Here is a 22031-nt window from a genome sequence, read left to right on the forward strand (position 1 = left end):
CAAACCTAAATTATAGAAAGGAGCAGTCAATTTAATTTTCATGGTTAAAAAAACAGACCATCTAAGCAAAATTTTACATGACATTATATATGTAAAATAAAGTACAATTTCCACTTAATTCAGTCTTCAAATATTTTTTATTGGAAGGCCATGCATTGCCTTCATTTATTGTATTTCAAATCACTGTACATTTACTTTTGTGAAAACACTGCCTGCATTTTCTAGTACAAAAAAAACCTAAAAATTGTTTCAGGAATGTAGAGAAATATCCAACTTAAATAGCGAAAAAGTGCACCATAATTACTGCTGCACTGCAGTCATTTCTGCATTTCCCATGTTTCTTAAATAACTATCTTGTCTGATAACACACAATATAAAGAGCAATTATGAAAAACAGACATTTACATATACTTCTAAAGTCTTATTGAGAATATCCTGTTGGCATTGGATAACCAATCATAGGCGCAGCTGCAGTAGCAGGATATGCATATGCCTGTTGGTTCATACCATTGTGCATATTTGGAACGTTACTTCCATATTGCTGAGTGCTATCGTAACCATTCTGGTAAGTCCCTGTTGGATTACCAGTCCTAAAACTGGTCTGTATACCAGCAGACACAAAATTACTTCCAAAGCTCCCATTGGTGTAATTTGCAGCACTGTAAACACCATTCTGAGTTTTTGCCCCAAAATCTCTCTTAAGCAGACTAGAGTAACCTCTGTCATAATTTTCCCTGTCTCTAAAAGTATTAAATCCACCCCTTTTGCCCGCAGAGTATCTGTCCCGACGGTCATCTTTCATGCCTCCTCTACCCCTGGAACGACCTGTCAAGAAAAAAAAATTGCAAGGTAATTATTTCCATGGCACAAATCATTAAGAACACAGAAGGAATAAGGAAAGCTCTATATTCACTCTACAGGTGAAATGTTTTCTCAGCTCATATTGAAGATTTTACTCACCCGCCAATCCCATTTAAAGGATTCGTGCAATCATGTGACCCCAAATCACCAACATTTCTTAATGAAGGTTGGTCTTACCTGAACCTCTGTCTTCGACCAACTGAAGCAACTTGGGATTAATTGCTTGATTAGCTTCACGAAGCACAGAGATAAGGTCGCTCACTTGCTTTATGTTATTAGGTGTAAAGAAAGTGTATGCTGTGCCTGTTTTGGTACTGCGAGCAGTTCTTCCAATTCGATGAATATAATCCTCTGAGGAGTTAGGGTAGTCATAATTGATGACAAATTTCACATCTTCCACATCTGTAAGGTGTTGCAGTGTGGCAAAATAGCAATGTATGGAGTTTTGCACACCACAACAGCCAGACCAAAAATAAAAAGTTAGACAATTGTATTCCCAAGAAGGTACGGGCTGCAAAAAATACAGTTAAAATGGTTATCCATTCTCTGTAGGAATACCATTGATGTTGGAAGGGGGGGGGAAGCGCACACCGTCTACCTGTCTCATTACCCCACCCAATGATAAAGAGCCTGTCAAAAGGACGTGTGTTCTAACGTACTCCCAAACCAGCAAGTTCCCTTACAGATCATCAAGTGACATCTGAATGCTTCTGCGCAGTAGGGCCACTTAAAGGTTCACAGCAACCTCTTCATGTGCTCATTTTGAGGACCTTTAAACAAAAATGTACGCGGTCCTTTGCATTACACACTCATCAGAAGTTCAAAATTCTGGCCACACTGCTTGTCTTGCCAAGACCTTACAACCGCAGCTGCAAGAAAAACATACCTGTCCCCCAAAAGTTGTTTTTATGCACTGTGTCTCGTCTAGGCAAGCGCTTCCAAGAAGCCAGGATTCACTTGAGAATGTGTCTCTCTCTGGCAGGTCTCGACATGACGACTACTGTGTAGGTGAGGGAGGAACTTTCAAAGCACTGCTTTCTTTTCCCACTAAGTGTGAGAAGTTGCTCCTGCTCTAGATCTCATGTGCCAGTACTCACCAATTTGTAAAAGGCTTAGTACCTTTTAAAGCTGCTCTCTCCATTTCAAACTTGAACAAAAATTTCATTGAACATTGAAGTTTGGAAATATTTCTTCAACATTTCAGCAAACTCACTGAAACTCAAAGACCCACAGATCACAGTAAACAGTTTGAAACAATGCTGTACCATGGCAGTCATGCAAAGCATGGGACAGAAGAAATACCACGGCAGTGAACTGTGAGGATAACTTCCATTTTTTTCCCCCGGAGAGAACAGTTTACGGGGCAGAGGTGGTATGTTCTGCCTTTTGAAGATTACTGGCACACTTTCAGCTTTTCACCTCTCTAATCGACTGGAAGCAGCCAGCCGATCACTAGTCCTCCATCCCCCTCGAGTCCTCCGATTGTCATGCCTAGGCCTTGCCACAAAGACTGCACCTTTATATGAAAAAAACTTGGAAAAAATGCAGAGGTTAAAGAAAGCAATAAACTTTCTTTAAAAAAGTTATATGGAGATCTTCTGGGAAACCAAGCCATGAATTCGAGTTTTTACTAACCTAGCCCTCTGGAGGCCACATCTGTAGCAATCAGAATAGGAGCTTTTCCATGTTTGAATTCTGTGAAAGAGAAAGGATCATAAATAATCTGAGAATTCCAGGCTTAGAGAAAAGAAATTTTTCATTTGACTAACCATTTAGAACCCAGTCACGCTCCTGTTGACTCTTGTCACCATGGATACCCATGGCGGGCCACCTACATTAAAGAGAAACCATATTAGCAGGCTCATATTTGAAACCCGGTATGTTTTACTCTACTGCCTATCTAGTCATCAATTCCTTTAATTTCACCTAATGTACGCGGTTTTATTTATACCAGATAATGGTCTTCCAGGACATTCAAATCCGTTCTCTATTGGTTTGCCCCTCCCCCTAAACGCAGTTCTCATACACCTGCTTCAACGAGGAAGCCCACATACCCATCTCTCCTCATTTTTCTAGTAAGCTCATCACATCTTCTTTTGGTTTCAACAAAAACAATGGTTTTATTCTCCTTCTCACTCATGATCTCTTCCATTAGACGAATAAGTCTTGGGGAAAAAAAATTGTGAATTTTAGAAGTAGTCCACAGTTATGGCCACACATTTATGGTCACTGAAGCAAGACCTTCCATTTGCATGGCTACAAATAAAAACACCTGCCATGAACATTATCAAGCAACCACCCTTGGTCTTTTAAGCCACAAAGCACAGTCCTTCACCTAAAGAAATACTACGAATATAGTGATAGCCAATTATGTGAATAGAGAAAAACATTTTTTCAGGAAGATGGACAGACTAATTTTAAACAAACAAATCCACATCCCACCCAACTAAAAGTCACTTTTAAGATAACCTACGAAAGGGTAACTCCTAAGTTCGTATGGTCTATTTCTAGAATTAAAAATTCTATAGAAAACTCACTTTTCATCCTTTTCTACATCATGACATACATCCACAATCTGAAGAATGTTGTGGTTTGCACTCAGTTCTAGTGCCCCAATGTTTATATGAATGTAGTCTTTCAGAAAATCTTCAGCAAGCTGTCTTACTTCTTTTGGCCAAGTTGCACTCCACATTAGGGTTTGCCTATCAGGCTAAAGAATTTGGGATTAAAAAAAAGAAAAAGCATTTTACTTCAAGAATAAATTATGAGCTAACTTTGAAAATAAAACATTTTCAAAGGCACTTACTCTTATTTGATCCACAATCTTCCTTATTTGGGGTTCAAAGCCCATATCAAGCATTCTATCTGCTTCATCAAGAACAAGGTAGGTAGTTCTTCTCAGATTGGTTTTCCCACACTCTAAGAAGTCAATCAGTCTTCCAGGTGTTGCAATACAAATTTCCACACCTTCAATTAAACACATAGATGTAACTATGATATCTCAAACTTCTAGCACCAACTGTGACAAACAGAATTTCTGTTACATGCCTCTCTCCAAATCACGAATCTGTGGTCCCTTGGGAGCACCACCATAGATGCAAGTGGACTTCAATCGACACGCTCTACAGTATTCAGCAGCTACTTGCTGTACCTGTTGGGCCAGTTCCCGAGTTGGTGCCAGCACCAAACACTAAAGAGAAACAAAAAGTGGGACAAGTTTTAGCAGACTCCTGGATCCTAGTTTTAAACTGACTGGCAGTACACCGGTAGATCACTGATTTTGCTATCCAATACTCAAATATGATCAAGGTAACTTTCTCTCCAGCTAAATTAACACGAGACAACTAACATCTCCACATAAGACCATGAGAATTACTTTATGTACTCTACAAATCCCTGTATAGTACCCCTCGACAAAAGTTAAGGAAAAAAACATACTTACAATAGGCCCATCACCTCTCTCTAGGAATGGCTGATGATTGATGTGGACGATAGCAGGCAGCAAATACTATTTGGGATGGGGGAACAAAAAGAATTAAATTAGAAGTCTTCTGGTTTCCTTATATTCCTAATCTATTTTCACTAGCACATAATCACAGATTCAAACTACAAAATTCTCCCATACTTACAGACAATGTTTTCCCAGATCCAGTCTGTGCTACTCCAACCATATCCAATCCACTTAGAGCAACGGGCCATCCCTGAGCCTGAATAGCAGTGGGTTCAGTAAAATTCTGTCTTGCAATTACATCCATGACATTTGCTGCAATTAGAAACAATTCAGTAAAATTTAGTGAAGCCAAGAGAAAGAAGAGAAACAAAATGGGGGGGGGGGGGCTCAAAACTAGCACTTACCAGGGAAGTTTGCTTCATAAAAATTCAGAACTGGCTTTGGGCAGTTGTGACCTCTAACCGTAATTTCCTTACTCCTTCTGTATGTCTCCACCTCTTGCTATAAAACAGATTATAATAATCTAGTAAGTACCACAACAACCTTCACTAATATGCAGCCAGGAGGCCCCTATGTTTTAAATGGTTAGTAAACCTTTTAAGTCTGTATAAAACCTATATTCACGTTTGGAAAACCCACACAGCACAAGATCCACCAATTACTCTTTTTTTTTTTTTTTTTTTTTTTTTTTTTTTTTTTTTTAATATTTTTTTTTTTTATTTTACAGAGAGATCACAAGTAGACGGAGAGGCAGGCAGAGAGAGAGATAGGGAAGCAGGCTCCCTGCTGAGCAGAGAGCCCGATGCGGGACTCGATCCCAGGACTCTGAGATCATGACCTGAGCCGAAGGCAGTGGCTTAACCCACTGAGCCACCCAGGCACCCTCCACCAATTACTCTTAATACTTAATCATTCTAAGTAGAAAAATTCTAAGCCACCTGTTTCCAAAGTACCACCTCTTAACTATGAGAAAGCGTTAATTTCCCCGAAATTTGGTCATTTCCAAGACCTCTCTGTTCATATTTTTTTCGTACTAGATAGAAACAGTTATTGAGTTACAACCCAATGAAGCTATGTGAAATTACTCACTGCTGTGCGCCTAGCCAAATCAGGGTGTTCTTGATAAAAATTCTTCTCAAATTTGGGCAGCTCATCGAGATTCCACTTCTTTTTAACTAGTTTCTCCCCAGGGTTTCCAAATTTCTTTCCAGACAGGGGCCCTGCCCTACTTCCCCCAAACCGAGGTGCACCAAACCTGAAATTAAAACAAAAAAGTTACTCTATCTTCAAACGCTTACCAAGCAGTTTATATACACTTACTGTCCCTTGGGACACAATGCAGGTAAATGAGAGACTTTGAGGTTTACGGCTTAGCACTGTCCTTACTGACGGCCATGATCTCAAAAGCCACAATTAGCACCATCTCTCTCACTTCCCGTTGTCCCCAATTCACACTACTGAAGCCAAGTCAACAGCCCGGGATTTATCACGTCGGAAACTGGCTCCCCAAACGCCTCAAGTTCAGATTACAAGGATAGGCAACAGCTTGTGGCCCCTTGTCTCTCCCGTGAGCTTAGGAATTAAATGTCTGGGAGATAGACAATACACGGAAGGTGCTTAACAGCGACGCTATTTATCAGCTGTTTTCAAGCAAAACAGCTTTGGTTTTAAAGAAAAATGGGACAGCACCAGCAGTAAGACCAGAACAAGGACGGTGGTCTCAAAGACACTTATGCAAGCCTATCGAATTGGGATCCCGCGGAAGCGCTCCCGATCAAGATAGCAAAATTATATAACGCAAAGAAAAAACGGAGGAGGAGCTGGCAACTACCGGGGGAGGAGTCCCGGACCGGGCGGCGTTCCCGCTGGGGCGGCGCTTCCCCCTTTGTCTCGCATTTCTCTCTGCGCCACATTTTCTCGACGCTGCCATTTTGAGCTCCTCCGCCGGGCGGGGTAACAAAGGCGCCGCCGCCATGTCCGACGCCGGCATTTTGTACCCGCGACTCAGCCACATGGCCGATTCCCGCGGTGCCGGCCGCCCTCCTGCCCCCGCCGCACCAATGGCTTCGGAGGCGACCCCCTCAATTACCACAGAACTCCCGGGGCCCCTAAAACTCCTCCCGAAAAGATGCATCTAACAGCGGTGACTTCGTTCTCCTGGAAGCGTCGCGCTTTCCTTCGATCGAAATACGCACCCCCGAGTTCTTCCCAACAGCTGCTCTATCGTCGGGGGGGGGTCGGGGGCGGGGGGCTTCGACGCCCTCCCCCCCCCCCAACAAAAGGCGAGCTTGAAGACCGTTAACAAGAAAACAGCCCTCACTCAGTTTTGGACAGGTATCAAAATGTCGAAAACCTTCGATTAATAAAGCCTAACAGTAGACCAAAAAGGGCAAATTCCCGCCGCCCCCGCCCGCTGCCCCCTTCATCGGCCTCCCATCCCCCACTGCCGGGCCTGACAAGTCCATTCCCATACTCACCCTCGATCCCGGCCGCGGTCTCGGTCACTCGAATAACCCGACATGGCGTCAATGGTTGCGGTTGGTGGGGAACAAAGTGGAGAGAATCGGGTGCGACAAGTCGCTGCAGGTGGCTTTGGCGATGGCAAAGCCTTGCGGGGGCGGCAGCGGCGGAGGGGCAGCGATGACAGGAGCCGGAGCTGCTCAACAAGAGACCGGTGGAAATGAATGAGGTGCCGGCCGCGTCCCGGCAGCCGGTTTTATACCCTGGACCGCCTCCTCCGCCGCAGAGAATGCTGGGAGCCGCTCTATGACCTAATCACCCCGCCCCTGCGCAGAGGCCGCAACGCCCGCCGGCGTTCCGGGATCCGCCATGTTCTCGCCCCACCCCCCCACCCCCTCCTTCAGAGTGGCCGGGTTTGAGGTCCCTTTCATAGCTGGGCCCACCTACACTGAGATGCCTCAGCCTACACACCCTTCTTCACCTTTTTTTCGTCTTTCCACCCCTCAAGGAAGCCACCCGCCCTTTCCCAGGTCCAGCCCAGTCGACAAAATGGCCAGCACACGCCAGCCCACTCAGCCCACTTGGAGATGTTTACGTCTCCAAAGAGCCTTCACGCCCCTAACCAAGCGAGACGGGAAGGCGGAGCCTGACATTGTCACGTGGCTGCTCCCGCCCACCGGCTAAGCGGACCGCACTACTTCGCCACTTGGCGTCGGCGGAGGAATACGAAACAAATAGCTCACCGGAAGTGCCGTACTAATGCCCCCAGGAGACCGCCCAGGGCTGCTGAGTGACCCGGACTGTCATACCCACCCACCTGAGAATCCCTTAGCGGGATCTTGCCCGCGGAGAATGGTATCCAGAGTCCACAAACCGCCGCCTCGGCGCGTGCCGCGATAGGAAGTGTTCCCGTGATGACCAATCAGCAACGAGAAGCCGTTTTAACGTCCCTCCCCCTTTCACCCACTGCCCTTTAGTTTCGTTCTCCCCCACCTTAGCAGTGCGTCTGCGCTTTGCGGCCCTTCCGGGACGCCGTCCACCGCGCGCCCTGCTGGGGGTCCGGCGGCGACCCGCCTCTGTGACATGGCCGGCTCAGAGGCTGGTGAGTCTCGGCTCGGAGCCCCAGTGTGTGTGGACTGAAGCCATTTAAATTCCGAACGTCCCTACTCCTATTATGTTGAGTCATCTGGCTGGACTTCCTTAAGTCTGGGCTGCCCGCGGGGCTGGTGACAGACACCCCGTCGTAGTGAGCGACTTCATTGGGTGTTTTAGCCTCACTGTCGCTCAGCTTAGAGGCTGTGGAGCGCGATTATGGGGTGTGGAGAGAAGGACCCCGTGGCGAGGCGCGGATCGCGCCTACAACCTGGCTGCAAAAAGGGCAGTCAAAAAGCTTCTTCTTGGAACTTGTATTTCTCTGGGGAACGCAGCCGCTGTTAGCGCGCGCTCTGGTTCTTGAACTGTGGAGACTGAGGCCATACCTGCATGTGCACTGAACTTTTGGGGAACGGCGGTCTTAAGATCTGCCAACGCTCTTGCCAAAGTAGACTAGTGGTAGATTTTTTTCCTCAGTGCCCTCTGGAGTTACAGGCTTTGTCTAGCAACCGCTTTTTGAAGAGCGAGTGGGTTGGGTTGTCTGGGACGCTTTCCTTTCCTCAGGACACCGTTCAAACCGCTTGTCGTGGTTTGGTCAGCTGTGAGAAGTGGGCTTGGGGAGAGGGAGATAGCGTGCCTTGACCCCACACATCGTTATTTCTAGAACATGCTGAATATGTCAAATATAGAATAGAAGGACTTTCTCCTTAATCGCCAGGTATATCAGGGATCATAAGTCAGATTTCCTAAATTACCTTAGTTTGAGAAAGTCTTGAAGTAACCTTGCTAAGTGCTACCGTATCTGGGGTGAGGTGCGGTGGTACACAGGAAACTTCAGCAGTGTTGGTAATGTGCTAGTTCTGAGTTTAGGGGCGTTTTTATGCATGTTCTGTGTTTTATTTCTTATTTATTAAATGTAATTTAAAAAAAACTAACAAATGTTGTACTGTTGGTGTCATTATTTCAGTTTTTAACAGCCTAAGTTAATCACCACCTATTTGGGCAACAGAGAAATTCAGACTTGTACGAGATAATTGGGTAAAAACATGACTAATACCATTGGGAATTTGAAGCAGCATCTACTAATTAGTGTCAACCTCAGACTGTCCTTAACAAACTGTCTCGTTTATGACATATATTCCCGTTGACTTGTATGTTTTAAATAAAAACAGCTAGGTATGGCTGCTAAAATATGAAAAGGGGTAAAAATAAAGATTTTAGGTTGCAGTAGTAAAAGCTGGATTTGCAGCATGGTTTTGACCACATTAAAATTCTGGTACTCTGGAAGTCATTCCAAGAAATTAAGTATTTTCAAAAATCGTGCCGCAGAGGGTCTTTGAACTTCTACACTCATCAGATATTTTATCTTCTACGTCATTCAATGTCTGTCTTCCTGGGGGTTGACTTTTTCTTGTGCTGTTTAAGGCTGATCTTTTTTCTTTCCTGACAGAGTGGATAATTGTTGCCAATAACCTTCTTTTGAAATGTCATATACACCTAAGGATCCGAGAACTAGAAGATTGTGATGCTAATGTTTTTATTGCCCTTTACCAATCCATTTTGGGAGAAAAGGTACCAGGTAAGGGTACTAAAAAGTGGGAGTAATAGTGACTACATCTTAGGCCAGGAATTTTGAGAGCCTTCAGTTAGATCTTATGGTATTTATAAAATCTTGAATTTTTTTTCTGTGTTTATATCTTTATTTCTATCGAACTATTGCATTCATTACCTTAAGTACCTTAATGAGACCCAGACATAGTAATAGCCTTGGTCAAATCATGTTTGTGTGGTCTGGGTCATTTCTATTTAATTATGCCTAATACTTTATGACAGTGACACATTTTCTGTAAGTGTATCTTCAAGGGTTCTAAAATTGAGTGAAACTTGGAAACTTGTTGAGTTTTGTTATTTAACCAGTATTACAGATACGAATTGATGTTTGTCCTGCATCCCTGGTTAAGTATTCATCTTCCTCAATACTAGTGGAGAAATTCCAAATATAAGTTGATGTTAATATCTTTCCTCAGTATGGTGTATACTGACCTTTTAAATCATTAGGCCAGTAATTCCTACTAGGCTGCTTTAACAAAATGTACAAGAACTCTCCTTTTGTACCTGTTGTGGGTTTTTTCTCTGTCATGAAAAGCAACCCACGATTATGGGTTAAAGTCTCACTTCATGTATTGCTTCCCTTATTAGAGTATTAGCATCTCCTTGAATTTAGGGATCTCTTTATCTTTCTGTAGTTTGGTGCTTATTGTAGAGCATGTTCATTATGCATTGATTGACTAAGTATTCAGCTAAGAGAGGTACTATATAGATAGAAATCAGGCTCTGTTAGCTTTATCTGTACTTTATAAAAGCCTGTTCTGTTTGAGTGGCGCTTGCTCTTGTAGCAGTTAACCTCACTTAGAAGCCTGGTCAAAGACCATGACAACTTGGGCCCTCAGATGAAAAATTATGTAGCTTTTTTTCCACAGACCTCATAGCTATTCCCAGGAGTCAAGAGGATGAAGCTCACAATGTACAAGCAGTAATTGATTCACTGGCCTTAGATTACCTACAAGTCAGCTTGTCTCACATAACAGGTTGGTATATACTTAACCATCAAATAATTTTGCATTTTACTAAGATAATTTATTAGGTAAATCCTATATATGGTTTAGTTAACCAAATGAATAAGCTTATAAAATAGACCAAATGGCAACACTGAGCCAAGACAATTGACTGGTAGAATTACAGTACCCATCCTTGAGAGTTTTTTTTAAGGACAGTCAAACTTTGAGTTGTGATGGACCTGTGAGTATCCTAGCTGGTCATCTGAAGTATGTATTTTGTTGTTGTTGTTGTTTAAGATTTTATTTATTTGAGAGAGAGAGAGAACATGAGAAGAGGGAGGGTCAGAGGGAGAAGCAGACTCCCTGCCAAGCAAGGAGCGTGATGCAGTACTCTCGATCCTGGGACAAAGGCAGTTGCTTAACCTACTGAGCCACCGAGGCACCCCATCGTTTTGTTATTTTATTTTTTTGTTTTGCTATTTCTTTTGGAGCCCAATGTGGGGCTTGAACTCATGACTCTGATATCAAGACCTGAGCTGAGATAAAGTTGGACTCTAAACCAACTGAGCCACCCAGGTGCCTTGTTATTTAGTTATTTTAAAGCTAATATGCTGCTTGTTTGTAGTAGGTAAAAATCAGCAACATTTAAACGTCCACTAAATAGGGACAGGTTAAATACGTTATGGTTGCTCCATACATGGAATTACACTGCCACTGTGAAAGATTTTTGATGATGCTCATTATGTAAAATGTTCCATGTTAGTACAACAGTTTCCAGTGTGTATGAAGTCAGAAGAATGTACAGAGTATGGTGCAACTTGTAGAAAACAAAGGTGAGGAGAGTAAATATGCAGTTGATTGCTTGCAGAAGGACTCTTTCAAAGCGTGTGCAAGAAACCTATAATGCTGATTGCTTCCAATAAGAGGAACTTCAGGGCTGTAGGATGAGGATGGGATGAGATTTCATTATATATCTTCTGCACTTTTGAATTTTAATTTTTGTTTTATTTCATTTTTGCAAGAGACAAAAAATGTGTGTGTACAAATGCAAAGGAGGGGCAGAGGGAGAGGAGAGAAAGTCTTAAGCATGCTCCATGCCCAGTGTGGAGCCTGACGTGGAGCTTGATCTCAAAACCCGAGATCAGGACCTGAGCCAAAATCAGGAATCACAGGCTTAACTGACAGAGCCACTTAGGCACCCTGCACTTTTTGAATTTTAAATCCCATTAGTATATTGTCTATTCAAAATAAGTAAAACTAAATTGTGAACTTTTTTCCAAAATAAAGTATATCATACTTGTATTCGAAAGCCAAATTTACTAAAAATATTTATAAATCTTTATATTTTATATAATAAGGCAATGAGGATTATTTCAGTAAATTATTCCAGGCTAAGGAAGAGAGGGAATCTGTGGGTTTGAAACTATATTTGAATCCCTAAGAGAAGGCTTACACTATTGGTTTATTCTTTGACAGTTAAGAGAGAGAAATGTTAATCAGGATAGGTCATTTACATCTCTCAATTTAATATTGATGATGAACTTTTAGAAAAATACTCTGGCTTAAATTTTTAAGTACAGTTCTGGGTGACTAAATGTGGTAAATTTGTTTGGAGATAATTCATTTCAAAGGATAATCCAAGGGTTTTCCTGTTCTTTTGCAATTTTGAATTGCTTTATCACTTGACTAGGGCAATTTCTGGTATTTCTGCTTTTTAAACCTTCTGTAGCAAGGTTATATCTGCATATATAACTTTTTAATGCAGAGCTACTCCTGACAAGTCAAACCTACCCCATGAAAAGTTGCAGAACTGCTTACCTCTTCTGGTATATGGCAAAGCATCTTTTTACTCCTTGTGTTCTGTTTAAAGCAATATCTCCTGTACCACGAAGCACTGCATTCTGGCCGGCGGTCTTAGTTGCTGGGTTGGCAGAGAGAGGATGCTCCCCATCCTGGCAACTGAGAAGTTCTGAGTATGCCCTTGGGATATACTTGCGTATCTTGTTAAGTCAGAAAAACATAAGGCTTAAAAACAAGATTTTTGTTTGCTTTAAACAGAAAAAAAAATTGTCAAATGTTGTCCATCTGTACTAGTAGTTTTGTTGAACATCACATTTCTGGTATAGGTTTGTTTTGCATCATGAAGTTTTGAATGGCTAGATTCTCTCAAATGCCAAATTTCCATTTTGACTCTCTGCTTCTGGTTTGAACTTCTGGTTTGAACTGAGAATGCAGGCATGTTCTTCCGAAGGACAACCGAAGTGTCTCAAGTTAAATTCCATCCATATCTGATGTTGATTAGAGTTCATTTTAGGTGACACTAAGCATGCCAGGTTTCCATGCTTTTACCAATCCATTTCTTGTCAATATTTCAGTTTAGCGTTTATTAAAAATTTATTATGGGCCAGGTAAGGATTGTTTAAAGATTAACTTCTGGGTGTAAAGTGGATGTGGTGGGAGATTAGACTGGAGAAGTGGGGGGGTGAGGTGAAATTAAAAAGGGTTTTATAGGGGCGCCTGGGTTGCTCAGTGGGTTAAAAGCCTCTGCCTTCAGCTCAGGTCATGATCCCAGGATCCTTGGATTGAGCCCTGCATTGGGCGCTCTGCTCAGTAGGGAGCCTGCTTCCTCCTCTCTGCCTGCCTCTCTGCCTACTTGTGATCTCTCTCTGTCAAATAAATAAAATCTTTTTAAAAAAGGGTTTTATATGCATGGATAGTCTATTTATTATGGAAGTATTTATTTCAATATTTATTTATTATTAAAGTATAGTTGACTTACAAAGTTAAGTTGGTTTCACGTGTACAACATAGTGATCCAACAGTTCTGTGTATTATACAGTATTCACTGTTGACTAGTGTAGTTACCATCTGTCACGATATAATGCTAATTACAGTATTATTGACATTATTTCCTTTGCCTTACTTTTTATCTCTGTGACTTGTTTTATAACTGGAAGTTACACAAACTATATATAGGGTTGTACAAACTGGAAGTTTGTATGCACTGGCAATTTCTAATTAAGAAAATGACATGATGCATACAAAATGAACAGAAGTTAACAGATAGAAAAAAATGAGGGATTTCTGGCAAAAGTATCCCAACAAGTTTTTTATATTCCTCTGCTGCTATTATCTTCAGAACAAGCTACCATCTAGAAGTAGGATCTCACAATCGGAAGCTGTGTTCTCTCCTGGCATTTTTTTTTTTTTTTTTTTGCTAGCCTGATAAAGTTCTGCTTAGATGCTTTATATATTGGTATAAATGTTACCAGGGGATGTTTTCTTAAGTCCACTTGCTTTGTTTTTTGATAAAGGAAAGGATATGCCAATTATCAAAGGTTATATTCAAGGCTGCTTCTTTTGTTTCTTCAAATATAATCAGGCATCAGAAAATTTATGTTTTTGGGTGCCTGGATGGCTCAGTCAGTTAAGCGTCTTCCTTTGGCTCAGATCATGATACTAGGGTTCTGGGATAGAGGCCTACTTCCCTCCCTCAACAGGGAGTCTGCTCCTCCCTTTGCCCCTCACCCTGCTTTTGTGCTCTCTTTCATTCTCTCAAATAAATATTTGAGAGAATAAGTGAGTAAATAAAATATTCTTAAAAAAAATTCATGTTTTTATTATTTATATTATTGTTTTTCCTGAGTTTATAATTCTTTTGTCTTGAACAGTACATGGTGGTATATTCATTTCAAAATTATGAGGCTTTCAATTTCTTGGTTAATATTTTTAATTAGCTCTTTATCCTGTGTTTAGGGGAAAATATAGTGAGAGGAGATAAAGAATCTATTAAGAATCTGCTAGAAATATTTGATGGGTTGCTGGAATATCTTACAGAACACATCAGTGAGACATCTCATGAGAAAAGTAAGTTTAAAAATAGAAATTTGATTTGGTTTATATTCTACATTCTACAGCCTGTCCCTTTTTGCCTTTTTTCTTTTTGCCTGTTTTTCTTCATAGGAATTGGAAACACTAATGTGTATACCTGGTAAATTTAATCATAAATTAAATCTCAATTCTTACTGTTCTTAGTGGTTGAGAAAAACTCTCCTAGACTGTCACCATGTCCTTTGTGAACTTAATTATTGCTTATAAATTACTTTAAAGCTAGTCTATGATAGCTAAATTCTGGCCAAAATTGCCTATTGTCCTATTATTGCATGACATTATTGACTATAATTTCCTCTGTCAGAACTGCTATTTTTGTTACAAATTTGGATTTTGCTAAAGCATTAGCAGGAATTGGAATGTGTGCTTGTTTTTGTTTTTGTTTTGTCTTTAACCTATGTTTGGGTTTGTGACAGCCTGAACATTTTATTTTAGTCTTCCGGTAATCCAGTTTCCCAAATTGTAACAATTTGTAGTGTGAAGTTTTTATTTTATGGTTTTTAATGGTAATTATAAAGATTAATAGTGCCATTTTATTTTCCAAAAGGCTTATGGTTATTTAAAGTGGATCAGCAATATATAAAAGCTCTTTATAATCTTTGGCTCAATTTATCTCATTCCTGAGAATTTATCCTAAGGAATGATAATATAAAAGAAAAGTGCTTACAGGTCTTCACTGCAATTTTATTGAAAAGAAAACAAAGAACTGTAATGGTTTGAGATTGGTTGAGTAAAAAAATGCTCTATGTCATGATAAGAGTAATATATGACCTATGTAAGAATGGATTTACTATTTTGAAGTTATCCAGCATGTTTTCAGCAGCAGTAGCAACCAACATAAATTCTAATATGAATGAAGACAAAAATTTGGGTAGGCTTATCATTCTCATATGGTTGATGGTGAGACCTGTACTGTGATTATAACATTTGAAATTAACCTTAAACTCTTCAGAGATAGTTTTCTACCTTTTATCTCTATTGCTGAAAAGATTTAAAAGTATATGTAGGAAGGAAGAATTGCCACACAAGATACTTATTTCAAAAACTTTGAGTGTTCTAAATGTGGAGTATTTTGAGTGTTTAATGTATGTTCAATACGTACCAGCCCACGGACCCTGGGAGGATTCAGAATTGCATGCCATGTGTATTGCTCTCAAACCTATACTCCAGTCAGGAAGACAGCCATAAATACATAGAATAGTTCCCCCAGATATGCAGTTTTCTTTCTGCAGTTTCAGTTACTTGCAGTCATCTTCTGTCCAGAAGCAGATGATCCTCCTGACATATTGTCAGAAGGTCATAATAGCCAAATGCTGTATTGCAGTGCCTCGTCATTCACTCACTTCATCTCATCACGTAGGTATTTTATCATCCCACATTTTCACAAGAAGGTTGAGTACAGTACAATAAGATATTTTGACAGAGAGACCACATTTTTTTTTTTTAAGAGACTGGAGAGAGAGTGAGAGAGAGCATGAGAGCAGAGAAGGTCAGAGGGAGAAGCAGACCCTGCAGAGCTGGGAGCCCAATGCAGGACTTGATCCCAGGACTCTGAGATCATGACCTGAGCTGAAGGCTGTGGCTTAACCAACTGAGTCACCCAGGCACCCGACATTTTTTTTTTTTTTTTAAGATTTTATTTATTCGTTTGACAGAGAGATCACAAGTAGGCAGAGCACCAGGCGGGGGGGTGGGGGGTGGGGGGGCGGACAGGCTCCCTGCTGAGCAGAGAGCCTGATAGGAGGCTCGATCCCAGGACCCTGAGATCATGACCCGAGTCAAAGGCAGAGGCTTAACCCACTGAGCCACTCAGGCGCTCTAAGCGACCACATTTTTTTTTTTTTTTTAAGATTTTATTTATTTATTTGACAGATCACAAGTAGGCAGAGAGGCAGGCAGAGAGAAGGGGGGAGAAGCAGGCTCCCCGCTGAGCAGAGATCCCGATACGGGGCTCCATCCCAGGCTCATGACCTGAGCCAAAGGCAGAGGCTTTAACCCACTGAGCCACCCAGGTGCCCCGCAACCACATTTTTATAACTACTGTTGTAGTATATTGTTTAATTGCTCTATTTTATTATTAGCTTTTGTTTATCTTAACGTGCCTAATTTAGAAGCTAAACTTTGTCATAGGTGCAGGAAAAAGTGTATATATAGTGTTCAGTACTATCCATGGTTTCAGGCATTCTCTGGGGATCTTGGAACTTATCCCCTATGGATAAATAGGGACTCTTCTATAATAAAAACATTATAGGAGAATTGGGGGAGAGTGAAAGACATGTGAAACTCACCTGATTCAAGGTTATCAGTAGGTATTTTGATGCTCTGTGACTGTGTAGTCATTTTAGCAGCAAGATTAAGAGGTAGAAAACTACCTTTACGTGGAGATTAATTTAAAATTTTACACTGACAGCAGCAGTTTTTACAATGCAGTACTTGATTGTAAGTAGGAGAGGGACGATAATGGCTTGGTCATGGATAGGGCCGTGGGGATGGAGAGAGGAGCACAGAACTGAAAGATACTTACATGTGAGTCTGTAATAGTCAAATGCTGAGGCAAGAAGGGAGAAGGGATATTCTCTCTCCCTGAGAGAAGGGATGGGACTATTTCAAGATATTCTCTCTCAGGGAGAGAGAAGGGATATTTCAAGGGAAGGTCAGTAGAATGCGGTGAACTTAGGGCTGCTAGGAGGGAGTTGCACAGATGGGGCCTCCCTGTGTGGTAGTACCTGAGTTGGGCAGTATTTTCTAAAGTCTGATTCTCACCTTTGCAGGTCCAAGTTGATATGGCAGTATTACCTAGAGCTGAGCAGATTCTTCAAAATGCCAGTTAATAATGGGAAGTAAATCTTTATTATCATGAGTCTCATCAGGTATACAGAGCAGCTTTTCTCTGTTACCTGAGCTAGCATTATCGCTTACTTAAACTGTAAGGACAAAAGATTTGAAAGGAGATCTTGAGTCAGTGCTGCATTATGCCCCTCATTGTTTGAAGCTCTCAAAGCCTCAGTTTTCTCATCTGAAATTCTTTCATGGCTGTAGTGAAGGTCGAATAAGTAGATACGCATAAATAGTTTAGCACTGAGCCAAGCTTGAGTAATTGAGTAAATGCACAATGAATGTTAACTAATATTATTAAAATGTTTGTTGAATACAGCAATAGAAAAAAAAATGAAGGTGGATGTTCAAAGGAGGAATCTCTAGAAATGGATGGGAATGTCCATAAATCTGTATCATAGGTTCACCCACATACCTCCTGAAATTACCTTGCTAGTGAGTTCCTGCCACTGGTGAAAGTCTATTTCCCTGATATGTTGGGGTAGAAGAAAAGAGTGATCATCTTAAGGAAAATTCCATCGAATCCTTGAAGTAGTCTTATTCTTAGGTTAGGGGAGTGATAGTTTTGGAGCCCGAGGTAGGCTAACACAGTCATGTTGTTCTGAAGCCACAACCTAGTCTTCTTACCTCAGACATTCCTTACAGGTAGAAAGGTGTTGACAAACAATAAAGAATGAACCTACGACCTAGCTTAAAAATAAAACACTGCTAATACAACTTGCAGACCCTGCTTTTAAGTAAACACTTTTGTTGTTTCTTTGTTAACCAAGTAATATGCTCATCACAGATGATGATTTGGTTCTTTCTAATTTCATGTTCACAAGAGCCCAGTTTGCCAGGAGAGAATGAGGGTGCCTTACTGTTCTTACCCCTACCTACCCCAGTATAAAAATAGCATTATTAATTTGGGGGATTTTGATACTGTTTTTGTCTATTCTAAACAGGTGAAACTGGACAGAGTTTTAAAGAATCCCATCAAGGAGAACTTTTGGAAGAGCCAGAAAGTACTAAGGAATCGAAGTCATCATGGAAAAGAGTTTCTTTTGAGAGGTAGCACTCAGTGTCTATGAATTTAATCATAGCAAATTATGCTTTTTTTCTACTAAGAACTGAAATGGCACACAGTATACCAGAATAGCAGCAACAAACAAAACAAAACAAAAAACAAAAAACTAGTGTAAAAATGTTACTAATCTCTTATATTTTAAACCTTCCTGAGGGAGTTTTAAGAACCATGAGTTGTATGTACTTAATTCTCAGTATTAAACACCTACTTATTTTTAAATTTTTCCCGAGGTCATCAAAACAGTTTATGTTCCTTATAGAAAACTTGGAAAGTACAGAGAAATAAAAAACAAGCAGAAAAAAAAAAAAGATGAACTCTGCTATTCAAAACTGAATAACTACTGTTGATGTTTTGTTATACTTTAGTCTTTTTTACCATTTTGAGGTTTTTTTGGATTTAGTCATATTGTTTATATAATTTTTTTTTGCACTTTAAAGTTTTACACATCAGTAGTCTTCAAGTTGTTAAAATTTTTGTAATAATTCTTAAACACCATATAACAGACCATTCATATGTGTGCTTCATAATTGGCTAAAGCACTCCTCTGAATTGGAGGTGGTTGTTCCTGTGTTTTTTATGGTTTTAAAAAATATGATACATTTATCTATTCTGTAATCTATCTATTCTTTATTCTTTATGCTATTCTTTAAACTCATTCAAAGAGAATGAATGTTATAAGGCTATTAAAAGCAGTCGCTTTCCAAAATGTGATGGTTTATACACTCACTGGCAGTATAAAATTATTGGGTTACTGCACCCTTAAATCAGTATTGTTCACAAATATCAGAGTTTGTTTTATTTATTCATTCATTTATTTTTTAAGGTTTTATTTATTTGACATGGAGATAGAGAGTATAAGTAGGCAGGGCAGCAGGGAGAGGGAGAGGGAGAAGCAGGCTCAATCCCAGGACTCTGGAATCACGACTGGAGCCAAAAACAGCCACTTAACCAACTGAGCCACTCATGCACCCCAGCAAATATCAGAGTTTTAAAATTTCTGTGACTTTTATAGAAAAAATACAGTGTCATTACAGGTTTGATGGTAGTTACAACTAGAGGTTGAATATGATGATACGACTTTGTTTTAAATATCTGATTCTCCGTTTTTTTTAATGGAGTTGCTCTGATTTGAAAATCACAGGTAGTGCTTTCCTTTTATGTATAGTACATTGTGGAAAATAGTCTTGAAGGAGACCACCAAAAGATGAATTTCCTGACTTTATTTATTATTATTATTAAAGATTTATTTATTTATTTATTTATTTGACAGAGAGAAATCACAAGTAGGCAGAGAGGCAGGCAGAGAGAGAGAGGAGGAAGCAGGCTCCCTGCCAAGCAGAGAGGCCGATGCAGGACTCGATCCAAGGACCCTGAGATCATGACCTGAGCCAAAGGCAGAGGCTTAACCCACTGAACCACCCAGGTGCCCCTGACTTTATTTTTTATTATTAGATATTTTTTAAAAAGTGCAAAAGTGAAACAACACAAGAATATTTAGTTCAAAATTAATACCCTACCCAGACTCCACTCCCACACCCCTAGAGTATCCAATATTTATTGTTCTCTGTGTGTGTGGATTCTCCTACACATTTAATCCTTGACTGATACATGTCAAAACAAAACAGACAAGCAGCAAGAAGTGATAAGCAGTAGAAGAGAGTGTCCTGCCCTTCTGCACATAACAGTGAACAGTTTGAATACCCAGAGGCAGACTGTTTGGAGGAGCTCTTGGGGTCCTTCTCGGGAGGGGCCCTCTGTGTTTAGGCTGGGCCCCAAGTAAGCAAGGGAACTCTTTCAGGTGCTCCTTGTCATCTGAGGCTTTGGGTCCCTCTTGGGATGGAGATGAAACAGAATCCACCGGTGAAATAATTAGACTGGGAGACACGGCACACACCTTTTCTCTCAGAAGTAATGGTAAGTTGTTAGATGACAATTATTGTTATTCAACATATAACTAGGAAAATATAAGTAGTTTTACTTAGGAATGTTTGTAGTTGAGAAGAATAGAGAGAGCTGTAACTCGATAGAATTGAATTTCCAAGCGCATACCACTATTATCCTAAATGTAAACAGTTACCTGAAATCAGTCAAGTAGGAGTCATAGGCACATGGGCAAACAGGTGGATGCAAGTTTGTGATATAATATATGGGACTTGATACTCTGGGAAGAGACTTCTGGATGCAACATTCAGATTACCTCCTAAGTGTAGTTTCTTAAACTGGGTGACACACTCTTTTCATGGTTTCAGCCAACAAGTCTGTATATCCGGTGGCAATTTTTCTGCCAGGCATCAGGCTACATTTCTAATAGTCTGCTGCTTGTATACAGTAAATCTAAATATCTCTTAGACCCCTTTTGAGCCTCCCACTTTGCTGTCCTCCCAACATCCCATTCCCTGTCCTGCCTACCTTAGTTGACATGCTCTTTTTCTGGCATCATATTGTTTCTTCTACTGGGGTGCTCTTCCTTCCTTTCTATTCCTGGCAAATTCACCCTACAAAGCCCAGCCTCCCCCATGTGTCTCAGGTTCTAAGCTTCTGTATTTCTACGGTGTGGCCCTGTGTCCTTATTTTGGTAATAGCATTCCCACATTGCATCGTTAACTTTGAGTATGTATATTAGGTACACTGTGTTTCAGGGACAGTAGCCACATTATATTCATTTAGCAAATATTTAGTGCCTTCCCTGTGCTAGGCAGTGGTGTTAGAGTGGTAACCAAAAGAGACACAAATCCCTTCCCTTGTGGAGCATACATTCTACTTGTGGAGGCAGCCAACAAATAAGACAAATAAATGAAGTATATAGTAAAATCATTCATATTTATCTTAGTATTCCAAAACTTTGCAAAACACCAGGCACACAATAAGTTGTGGGGAGTTTTTTAATGGTAGAATAGGAATGCTAGAGAGGAACTAATTATATTAAGTTGGGAATCAAGTGGCCAAATTTTTATGCAGACTCTGCTACTGGCTATGTGACTTTGGACAAGGCCCTTGTCCTTGTCCAAGAAATTGAGCCTCAATTTCTTAATGTGTTAAATCAGAGAATTCAACAAACCATCTCTGAAATCCCTTTCAGCATTAATACTTTTATTCCAAAGAGTAAACACTGAATTCCAAGGAATTAATGCTCAAAGAACCTATGTCTGGAAGGTTAGACAGTAGACTAAAGACATACTTGCTACTGGGAGGAGCAAAGTAAGGGAATGACCAGAGTGAAGTGTAGGTGGTAATGTTTCTAGAAGGAAGAGAGTCCGATGGATTGACAGAAGGTGGAAGGGATGGTGATTTTAGAAATGGTGTTCTGTGATAGCAACTACCACATAAAAAGGTTGCATCTGTAAAAAGTGAATTATTTTCAGATTTTAACTATGCAGATTATAATGCAATTAAGGCAAAAGGAAAGGTTGAAAGAAAAGCTAGGATAAGGTATTTGGGTTTGAGGTCATAAAGGGCTATGGTAACTTCCTCTTACATTTGGATCTAAGTTATCAGGTAACTGTCACCATATACATTCATGGGTGTCTATTTAGACTTCAATTCCTGGGCTGTGAATCATTTTTAAATTCAGGTAAAATTGACATGTAACATTGTTAGTTTCAGTGTACAACCTAATGATTTTATGTTTACATGTATTGGGAAGTGATCATGACATAAGTCTAGTTAACATTTGTCACCAGGGAGTTGAAATTCTTTCTTTCTTGAGAGGGTAACTTTTAAGATCTGTCCTACTTGTATACTGTGTTCCCCTTACTTATTTAACTAGAAATTTGTACCTTTTGCCCAGCTTCAGCCATTTTTTCCTACCAGGGCCACC

The 22031-nt window shown here is 40.5% G+C and overlaps 2 protein-coding genes across 5 annotated transcripts in view; one reads left to right on the top strand and one right to left on the bottom strand.

Moving 5' to 3' along the window:
* Window positions 1–118: 118 nt before the first annotated feature.
* DDX5 (DEAD-box helicase 5) lies at window positions 119–7692 on the bottom strand. Of its 2 annotated transcripts, none has more exons than XM_032319925.1 (14): window positions 7590–7692; window positions 6790–6968; window positions 5402–5567; window positions 4717–4813; window positions 4491–4624; window positions 4304–4369; window positions 3910–4051; window positions 3668–3828; window positions 3399–3571; window positions 2916–3026; window positions 2631–2692; window positions 2497–2556; window positions 1039–1263; window positions 119–825 (listed from the first exon to the last, which is right to left on the bottom strand). In XM_032319925.1, exons 2-14 carry the CDS (start codon window positions 6831–6833, stop codon window positions 422–424), a joined length of 1845 nt encoding a protein of 614 aa, XP_032175816.1. In that variant the 5' UTR covers window positions 6834–6968; window positions 7590–7692; the 3' UTR covers window positions 119–421. The 2 variants fall into 2 exon arrangements, with proteins under 2 accessions (XP_032175816.1, XP_032175817.1); XM_032319926.1 differs by lacking the exon at window positions 7590–7692 and adding an exon at window positions 7254–7351.
* A 67-nt stretch (window positions 7693–7759) lies between these two features.
* The window catches only part of CEP95 (centrosomal protein 95), a 42002-nt gene continuing 27730 nt past the window's right edge, over window positions 7760–22031 (top strand). The window contains exons 1-6 of one of the 3 annotated variants that reach the window (XM_032319920.1): window positions 7760–7874; window positions 9315–9443; window positions 10345–10452; window positions 14179–14289; window positions 18093–18198; window positions 20013–20128. In XM_032319920.1, the coding sequence (XP_032175811.1) occupies window positions 7856–7874; window positions 9315–9443; window positions 10345–10452; window positions 14179–14289; window positions 18093–18198; window positions 20013–20128 (589 nt within the window). In that variant the 5' untranslated portion in view covers window positions 7760–7855. The other 2 variants (XM_032319922.1, XM_032319923.1) reach the window with 2 other exon arrangements.

This window comes from Mustela erminea, chromosome 18 (assembly GCF_009829155.1).
Source record: "Mustela erminea isolate mMusErm1 chromosome 18, mMusErm1.Pri, whole genome shotgun sequence".
In the NCBI taxonomy this organism is placed as follows: domain Eukaryota; kingdom Metazoa; phylum Chordata; class Mammalia; order Carnivora; family Mustelidae; genus Mustela; species Mustela erminea.

Coding starts and splice junctions, on each gene's coding strand:
- DDX5 (XM_032319925.1), bottom strand. CDS start 6,833: ATGTCGGGTTATTCGAGTGACCGAGACCGCGGCCGGGATCGAGG. Junction 5,568..6,789: donor GACCGCGGCCGGGATCGAGG/GTGAGTATGGGA, acceptor TTTTAATTTCAG/GTTTGGTGCACCTCGGTTTG. Junction 4,625..4,716: donor TTATGAAGCAAACTTCCCTG/GTAAGTGCTAGT, acceptor TTCTAATTGCAG/CAAATGTCATGGATGTAATT.